Here is a 9,746-nt window from a genome sequence, read left to right on the forward strand (position 1 = left end):
AACCAAGAAAAAAAAATGTATCTTTAACTTCAAGGTGCTTAAGCTCTGTGCAAAAGAGAACTGTTTCCACCACTCTCTCTCTTTGCAACTCATAGAAAAGTTTAGCTTGGGTTTAATTTTCCTCCAATCACAGACTCTGTCACACCAGCCCTTGCTGCTCCTCCAATCACAGACTCTGTCACTCCAGCCCTTGCTGCTCCTCCAATCACAGACTCTGTCACTCCAGCCCTTGCTGCTCCTCCAATCACAGATGTTGTTTTTAACCAATGTCGATATTATGGATACCTTGTTGATGCTTCAAAAGTGAGTTTCCTGCCACAACACTGTATTTTGAATCCTGAACTGATCCAACTTTCAGACCTAAATAGGGGGCATGGGGAGCAAGAGGAAATGTGGGGCTGGGCAGTGAGAGAAAAAGAGAGGGAGAGGAGGAGGGGTTGTGAGATGGAGGGAGAATGAGTATCAAGCTTAAAAAAAACCCAAATCCCACCGGTTCCAGTTCTGTCACACTCCACGGCAACTGTTGACCATCTGAAAATACTTGATATTCTAAATATATGCCTTAGTATGAAGCATTTAAATGATATATTTGTTTCAGTTACTTATAATACAATGCTCTGCTTAACCATTAACTAACACAGTGGGTTGTGTAACCCTTGTGGGGACGAACAGACAGTGGAAAAGTACTGAGTACATCTGACTTGTAAAGATATGCTGATGTAACCACACAATAGGAATGACTTTTAACAAAGAGCAGTGTGTCCTGGCGGCCATGGTGGCGGTTGGGAGAGTGAGGCAGACAGCGGGGGTGTTGCAGCCCTGTGAGTGCAGATGCAGGACATGTTGTAATCTGTGGTTTTAAAAAAACAAGAACTATTTCGCACCACCACCTGCACAAGGAGGTCACATGGGGTCAGATATCCGGGAACGCGAGAAGGTGGAGAATGGAGTCAGGTCAACGGCCAGTCAGAAGACAACTACACCTCAATGCTTGCACAATGTTCTGTGATTACATGATGTTTTGTACTGTATAAAAGACTGGGTCAGGGGCAGGATAGGGGTCAGACTTCGTGAACTGACACACTTTGCTGTTTGTCAGGGACGGGAAGATCTAGACCCAGAGCTCTGTATACTTTATCCACTTACTGCTAAAATAAAGTAAGAGTTTGAGACCGAATACCTTCTCCTATTGCTTCAGTGAAAGAACACGCAGGACTCGGCTCACACATAGAGGAAAGTAAGCTGGTAGATTGAGCCAAAGTCCAACAATTTGGTGACCCCGACGTGATGAAGACGGAGAAGTGATGGAAAAGAGAGAAAAATAGAAACAACGGACAACTGACGTCTGATGACAACAACAAGCGGCGCCGCATTAAAAAGGTGAGCAGACACCTGTTTATATCGAAGTTCTGCAATTGGAGATACCAAATTGATTGTTGTCATGATACTGCAAGTGTCCTAGTAATTGTAAGTGGATAAAGTATTAATATAATCTCGCGCGGGGTTAGAGTCCCCATAAAAGCAACAAAGTTTAATATGTACACGTTTAAAGTCCCATGGGGTTAGAGTCCCCATAAAAGCAACAAAGTTTAATATGTACGGGATTAAAGTCCCATGGGGTTAGAGTCCCCATAAAAGCAACAAAGTTTAATATGTACAGGTTTAAAGTCCCATGGGGTTAGAGTCCCCATAAAAGCAACAAAGTTTAATACGTACGGGATTAAAGTCCTGTGGGGTTAGAGTCCCCATAAAAGCAACAAGGTTTAATATGTACAGGTTTAAAGTCCCATGGGGTTAGAGTCCCCATAAAAGCAACAAGGTACGTAAGAAGAGCCGTGGCCGAGTGTGAGGAGGTTTTAAGTCCATTAAGCAGGATCTCATAAAAGCAATACTCACAGCTTTCTCCAAACAGGTTCGAGCGGCAAAGGGGGACCGACAGAGCCAGGCATCACCTACCACAGACTGGGTCCTGCTGAAGGTGATCAAACGGAAGTGGTCGGAGCCAAGATGGACAGGACCTTACAAGGTGGTGGAGAGGACATCCCATGCAGTCAGACTGCAGGGGAAAGGAGAAAGCTGGTACCATTGGAGCCAGTGTGGAGCCACGGAACCGCCAACAAGAACTCGAGAACAAATATGAACAGAAAAAGAGTAGAAGGGTTTTTAAACTTTTAATTGCGTAAAGGCCATAATGTTCATCTCTGCAGGGGACCCACATCACCCTAGGTGGTTGTGGTTAGGAGTTCTTGCTATTATTTCATGTATAATTGTTATGCCGCTGTTAATATGGGAGCCAACCGCAAGGGACAGACACACAGGCGAGGGAGAAGGGCCCAGGAACGAAAGATCAACAGGACAAGAGGTGGACAAATGTATAAGGGTAGTGGGGAGCCGGGTACACATCAGACATAACCCAAAGCATGATAAAACATACCAGTTTGACTTATGCAAAGCAATAAACTGTGGCCACAATCCAGGGAGCTGGAGAGGGTATGATGTATACCTTTGCGTGCATACCAATTACTATAGATGGTGCCCGACGTGGAATCATGTACTAACATGGACTGGGGTAAGATGGACACCCAAGAAGTCACCATCCTCAGATAATAGATGGAAGGCTCGAGACCATGTGAGCCTGACTAGGGGGCAACTCGATCATTCCTCAGAGATAAAAAATCCACTCTTGTTAACCCTGACAGGATTCAACATCAACCCTGGTCCCGAAGAAGTACGGAATCAGTGCGAAATCGATGATAAAAGCTTTTACTTTGTAATAGGTGTAGATCAATCAGGAAAGGATACCATGGGACTAGTGAAGGTAACCTTGGTGGATCCTCCTATACACCAGCCAAAAACCGAAAACACAACAAGCATGGAGTTAGAACAAAGTTCAGGAGTTGTGGTGATAGCTTGCAACAACGTTACGAGAGATGACATTATTTGACTAGCCACCGGATACGGGATAGGAACATGTGGCTGGACTGGATGACAGCTACCGCAACCTCAATGAATATGAGAAATTGCGTCGCATGTTCCTCGGCTAGGCCAACTCTATTTACTACCCCAGCCCCAATGTTCCCTAGTACAGACCCAGCAGGATTTTACTGCATGATGGCACTCACCATGCAGGCAGACCCTCCTAATTGTACCACCCTAAATGCTATTTTTCCACCTGTAAAGAATTCCACGTTGTCCCCAGTGTTTATCCCTAAGGCCGACAATTACACTTGTTTCACTCGAAGTTCTCACATAATCTTGGGAGACAAGCCTGTTGAATGGTGTAAGGACACGATTAATGTAAACGGCTGGCAGAATGCTAGTACAATGATTTGGGGTAGAGCTGATCTGTTCTGGTACTGTGGTGATAGAACGCTGCACGTTAGTCTACCTCCAGATTGGTCTGGAACCTGTGCAATGGTCAGGCTAGGGTTACCCTTATTCCTATTAGGAGAACGACAACAGGGAATAAATCCACATGTACGAAAACGCAGGGATTTGTTTGCTATCACTTCCAGCTCAACCACTTACATAGATGCAATAGGTGTCCCCCGAGGTGTACCTGATGAATATAAATTAGTAGACCAGGGAGCAGCAGGATTTGAGAATCTCCCAATTATCGGTGCTCTATTCCCAATCACGCAGAATAAAAACATCGACCGAATCAATTATATACATTACAATGTACTCAGGCTAGCCAACAAAACCAGAGACGCGGTGGCAGGACTCTCTGAACAATTAGCAGCGACCTCATTAATGACAGTACAAAATAGAATGGCCTTGGATATGTTGTTAGCAGAAAAGAGGGGAGTGTGCTTTATGTTCGGAGATCAATGTTGTATGTTCATCCCCAATAATACAGCACCTGATGGCTCGGTAACTAGAGCCCTGGAAGGATTAAAAACCTTGTCTGAAGAAATGCATGAACATTCAGGTATTGACAACTCTCTGGGGGGCATTTTCAACTCATGGTTTGGGAAATGGAAAGGATTGGTTGTGTCTGTATTTCTGTTCCTCGCTGGTATGATGACTGCGTTAGTGTGGTGTGGATGTTGTTGAATCCCCTGTATTAGATCTCTGTATAACAGGGTAATCATCACAGCAATTGAAGGGAAGGCTCCCCCGCCCTACCAGATGGCACAGATGGAAACGGAAACAATGGCTCTGGCGGGAAGGGAAGACTACGCGTCGGAGAGCGAATGTGATGGATAAACCTGTTTGGTTGGTCTCATTTTCATGAGACCAAAAGGGGGACTTGTAAATATATGCCTTAGTACGAAGAACTCAGAAGCATTTAAATGATATATTTGTTTCAGTTACTTATAATATAATGCTCTGCTTAACCATTAACTAACACAGTGGGTTGTGTAACCCTTGTGGGGACGAACAGACAGTGGAAAAGTACTGAGTACATCTGACTTGTAAAGATATGCTGATGTAACCACACAATAGGAATGACTTTTAACAAAGAGCAGTGTGTCCTGGCGGCCATGGCGGCGGTTGGGAGAGCGAGGCAGACAGCGGGGGTGTTGCAGCCCTGTGAGTGCAGATGCAGGACATGTTGTAATCTGTGGTTTTAAAAAAACAAGAACTATTTCGCACCACCACCTGCACAAGGAGGTCACATGGGGTCAGATATCCAGGAACGCGAGAAGGCGGAGAATGGAGTCAGGTCAACAGCCAATCAGAAGACAACCACACCTCAATGCGTACACAATGTTCTGTGATTACATGACGTTTTGTACTGTATAAAAGACTGGGTCAGGGGCAGGATAGGGGTCGGACTTCGTGAACTGACACACTTTGCTGTTTGTCAGGGACGGGAAGGTCAAGACCCAGAGCTCTGTATACTTTATCCACTCACTGCTAAAATAAAGTAAGAGTTTGAGACTGAATATCTTCTCCTATTGCTTCATTAAAAGAACACGCAGGACTCGGCTCACACATAAGGGAAAGTAAGCTGGTAGATTGAGCTCGAGTCCAACAATATTGATATCCCTCTCCCTCAAGCCATTGAGCTATAGTGCAAGCTCCTCTCACTGGATGAGCTGTGCCTGGAGAGCTCCCTGTAAATTCAGGTCCTGCTCCCAACACCCCACTCAATTACATTAAAGTCAGTGGTACATGAGAGTATGAGTGACTGCGGTAGAAGAGTCTTGATCCTGATCTGGGTGTGTGAATGACCTGAGTTAATACAAGTTAGCTGATCTATTCATGGTTTTCTTTCTTCAAATGTTCTCCTTCTTTCCTTTGAATCTGTTGTTATCATTCCTCCCTTCAAAATTGAAAATTTGGTGCTTTCTATCTTTGGGAACTAAGCTCTGATCACCACCAACCTTCCTGTGTTTCTCTCTAAAGTTCCAGAACTAGTTGTCATCTCCCAAACCCTGGTCAGGGACATAAGGTCAGTCAAACGGTGTTTCATTAGGTGAGGTGAGAGACCAACAGGGACATCTGTGGAGGAGTGAGGGATCAGTCACCCAAGTAACATAACCAATCTTCAAAGGACACTGTCCAAGCACAGGTACAAAGTAACACTCTTCTAGTGACCCTCTCTTCTGCACTTGCTGATCTCATCCCTGCCTTGGATGCTGTGGGTCTTCCTCTTCTGATCTGCTGTCAAACACATACAGGGTACACATCCCACACTGATGTCAGTTTAAAACCATCCAACGATGAAGAATGCTATCCCCACATGAGAAAGCTCTGTCAAACATTTACCAGGGCAACTAAGACAGCAGCTGCAACAGATTTGATTTGATTTATTGTTGTCACATGTTCTAAGATTTAGTGAAAGTTATTGTTTTGTGTGCTCTACAGGCAGATCTTACCGAAGAAAGTTCATCAGGAAGTAGAACAGAGTCCAAAATCCAGTGTTACAGCCGCAGAAAAGGTGCAAAAAGAGAGATCAACATTAACATTTGAGAGGTCTATTCAGAGTTCTGATTGCAAATACATTCGATTTTGTTGAAAAATCACACAATCTGCAGGCAGTCAATACAAGCATTCAATCCATGTAACATTTGGTAAATTCCTACTTTGGAAACAGAACTAGTCTGGCTCAAGATTGGGATACAGACAGACTCTAACCTCACACCTTTAATGCATTGTCTGAGCGAAGATGTCACCTTTTTTTATAAAACCTTAAGTTATCTTGAGAACGCGACTGGAAAGAAGTTCTTGGATTTGCATATTAATGAACCGAAACTTGCAACCCAGTCGAAACGATAAGAGACTTAACAGCAATCTCGGTTTGTTCAATATATTGTTTCAGTTGCAAGACACTGAGATCTTTTGCTATAAGTTCTGTGTCTTATGATCCTGTCCCACCAGTTACCTGATGAAGGAGCAGCACTCCGAAAGCAAGTATTTCCAAATAAACCTATAAGACTAAAACTTAGTGTTGTGTGATTTTTAACTTTGTCCACCCCAGTCCAACGCTGGCACCTCCACATCGAAACTTTGATAACAGTCAGGAATCTGTTTGTACTTGTATTCAAAGTTTTATATCTTCTACCCAATGGAAGAGTGTGGAGATGAGTACATGCAGGGGCCATTGATTATTTAGATTGCTTTCCAGAGACAGCAGGAAGTATAGATGAAGTCAATGGATGAGAAACTGGTTTGCATGTTTGACTGGGCTGTGTTCATGTGTTTCTGCGGTTTCTTGCAGTCTTGGGAAGTGCACTCACCACAGTATGACATGATGCATCTACAAAGAAAGGTAAGCATCTTTGTGGACGTATCGAATGTTCTTAGTCTTCTGAAGAAATTGTTGTGCTTCCTTGACTGTCGTGACAGATTGTTGGTGATCATCACTCCCAGGAACTTGACACTCTATGACCATTTCCACCTCCGCACCATTGATGTAGACAGGTCATGAATATACAGCATGGAAACAGACCCTTCGGTCCAACCCGTCCATGCTGACCAGGTATCCCAACCCAATCTAGTCCCACCTGCCAGCAGCCGGCCCATATCCCTCCAAACTCTTCCTATTCATGTACCCATCCAAATGCCTTTTAAATGTTGCAATTGTATCAGCCTCCACAACTTCCTCTGGCAGCTCATTCCATACACGTACCACCCTCTTTGTGAAAACGTTCTCCCTTAGGTCTCTTTTATATCTTTCTCCTCTCACCCTAAACCTATGCCCTCTAGTTCAGGACTCCCCGACCCCAGGGAAAAGACTTTGCCTATTTATCCTATCCATGCCCCTCATAATTTTGTAAACCTCTATAAGGTCACCCCTCAGCCTCCGACGCTCCAGGGAAAACAGCCCCAGCCTGTTCAGCCTCTCCCCATAGCTCAAAACCTCCAACCCTGGCAATATCCTTGTACATCTTTTCTGAACCCTATCAAGTTTCACATCTTTCCGATAGGAAGGCGACCAGAATTGCACGCAATATTCCAACAGTGGCCTATCAAAGTCCTGTACAGCCGCAACATGACCTCCCAACTCCTGTACTCAGAACTCTGACCAATAAAAGAAATCATACCAAACGCCTTCTTCACTATCCTATCTACCTGTGACTCCACTTTCAAGGAGCTATGAACCTGCACTCCAAGGTCTCTGTTCAGCAACACTCCCCAGGACCTTACCATAAAGTGTATAAGTCCTGCTAAGATTTGCTTTCCCAAAATTCAGCATTGCGCATTTATCTGAATTAAACTCCATCTGCCACTTCTCAGCCCATTGGCGCATCTGGTCAAGATCCTCTTGTATTCTGAGATAACCTTCTTCGCTGTCCACAACACCTCCAATTTTGGTGTCATCTGCAAACTTACTAACTGTACAGTTGTGCTCTCCAATCTGCTTCCAGAAGATAGAAGACGTTTTACTCAGATCGGACAGTGACAGGTTTAAATCCCCACCTGATCTGCTGCTCAAAGTCACCTCCATTTCCCCGGTCAGTTTCCCAAGTTTCGGGAAACTCATGTTGCTCCAGAAATATTTGGGGAGAAAGTGAGGTCTGCAGATGCTGGAGATCAAAGTTGAAACTTTATTGCTGGAACAGCACAGCAGGTCAGGCAGCATCCAGGGAACAGGAGATTCGACGTTTCGGGCACAGGCCCTTCTTCAGGAATGAGCAGAGAGTGTTCAGCAGGAGAAGATAAAAGGTAGGGAGGAGGGACTTGGAGGAGGGGCGTTGGAAATGTGATAGGTGGAAAGAGGTCAAGGTGAGGGTGATAGGTCGGAGTAGGATGGAGGCGGAGAGGTCAAGAAGAAGACTGCAGGTCAGGAAGGCGGTGCCAGGCTGGAGGGATTCGGCTGAGACAAGGTGGGGGGAGGGGGGATGAAGAAACTGGTGAAGTCCAAGTTCATCCCCTGTGGTTGGAGGGTTCCCAGTCGGAAGATAAGACGCTCCTCCTCCGACCGTCGCGTTGTTGTGGTTTGGCGGTGGATGAGTCCAATGACCTGCATATCCTCGGTGGAGTGGGAGGGGGAGTTGAAATGCTGTGCTACAGGGTGGTTGGGTTGGTTCGTCCGGGTGGCCCAGAGGTGCTCTCTGAATCGCTCCGCAAGTAGGCGGCCTGTCTCCCCAATATAGAGGAGGCCACACCGGCTGCAGCGGATGCAGTAGATGATGTGGGTGGAGGTGCAGGTGAATCTGTGGCGGATATGGAAGTTTCCTTTGGGGCCTTGGAGAGAAGTGAGGGGGGAGGTGTGGGCGCAAGTGTTGCACCTCCTGCGGTTGCAAGGGAAGGTGCCGGGAGTGGAGGTTGGGTCGGTGGGGGGTGTGGATCTGACAAGGGAGTCGCGGAGGGAGTGGTCTCTACGGAAAGCTGACAGGGGAGGGGAGGGAAATATATCCTTGGTGCTGGGGTCTGTTTGGAGGTGGCGGAAGTGACGGCGGATGATGCGCTGTACATGGAGGTTGGTGGGGTGGTAGGTGAGGACCAGTGGGGTTCTGTCCTGGTGGCGGTTGGAGGGGCGGGACTCAAGGGCAGAGGAGCGGGAAGTGGAGGAGATGCGGTGGAGGGCACCGTCGACCACGTCGGGGGGGAAATTGCGGTCCTTGAAGAAGGAGGCCATCTGTGTTGTACGTATTTTGAACTGGTCCTCCTGGGAGCAGATGCGGCGGAGACGAAGGAATTGGGAGAATGGGATGGCGTTTTTACAGGGGGCAGGATGGGAGGAGGTGTAGTCCAGGTAGCTGTGGGAGTCGGTTGGTTTGTAGTAGATGTCCGTGTTGATTCGGTCGCCTGAGATAGAAACAGAAAGGTCTAGGAAGGGGAGGGAGGAGTCCGAGACTGTCCAGGTGAATTTGAGGTCGGGTAGGAAGGTGTTAGTGTAGTGGATGAACTGTTCAACCTCCTCGTGGGAGCACGAGGTAGCGCCGATACAGTCATCAATGTAGCAAAGGAAAAGATGGGGGGTGGGGCCAGTGTAGTTGCGGAAGATGGATTGATCCACATACCCTACGAAGAGGCAGGCATAGCTGGGGCCCATGTGGGTGCCCATGGCTACTCCTTTTGTTTGGAGAAAGTGGGAGGATTGGAAAGAAAAGTTGTTCAGGGTGAGGACCATTTCGGTCAGTCGAAGGAGGGTGTCGGTGTAAGGGTACTGGGTGGTACGGCGGGAAAGGAAGAAGCGGAGTGCTTTGAGTCCTTTGTGATGGGGGATGGAGGTGTACAGGGACTGGATGTCCATGGTGAAAATAAGGCGTTGGGGACCGGGGAAGCGGAAATCCTGGAGGAGGTGGAGGGCGTGGGTGGTGTCACGAACGTAGGTGGGGAGTTCTTGG

General features: G+C 46.7%; 1 protein-coding gene across 6 annotated transcripts; it reads left to right on the forward strand.

The window, feature by feature from the left end:
• Positions 1-284: 284 nt before the first annotated feature.
• On the forward strand, positions 285-6,410 carry LOC122541597 (syncytin-A-like). Of its 6 annotated transcripts, XR_015752919.1 has the most exons (3): positions 1,051-1,380; positions 1,913-4,270; positions 5,818-6,410. XR_015752919.1 is itself a non-coding variant. In XM_043678457.2 (2 exons), exon 2 carries the CDS (start codon positions 2,971-2,973, stop codon positions 4,054-4,056), a length of 1,086 nt encoding a protein of 361 aa, XP_043534392.2. In that variant the 5' UTR covers positions 285-303; positions 1,913-2,970; the 3' UTR covers positions 4,057-4,892. The 6 variants fall into 6 exon arrangements, 5 of the variants coding, with proteins under 5 accessions (XP_043534392.2, XP_043534391.2, XP_043534390.2 ...); XM_043678457.2 differs by lacking the exons at positions 1,051-1,380; positions 5,818-6,410 and adding an exon at positions 285-303 and having other exon boundaries at positions 1,913-4,892; XM_043678456.2 differs by lacking the exon at positions 5,818-6,410 and having other exon boundaries at positions 1,899-4,892.
• The last annotated feature ends 3,336 nt before the right edge of the window (positions 6,411-9,746 follow it).

This window comes from Chiloscyllium plagiosum, unplaced genomic scaffold (assembly GCF_037043375.1).
Source record: "Chiloscyllium plagiosum isolate Xiang-an unplaced genomic scaffold, Cpla_swu_hap1 HiC_scaffold_35, whole genome shotgun sequence".
NCBI classification, from domain to species: Eukaryota; Metazoa; Chordata; class Chondrichthyes; order Orectolobiformes; family Hemiscylliidae; genus Chiloscyllium; species Chiloscyllium plagiosum.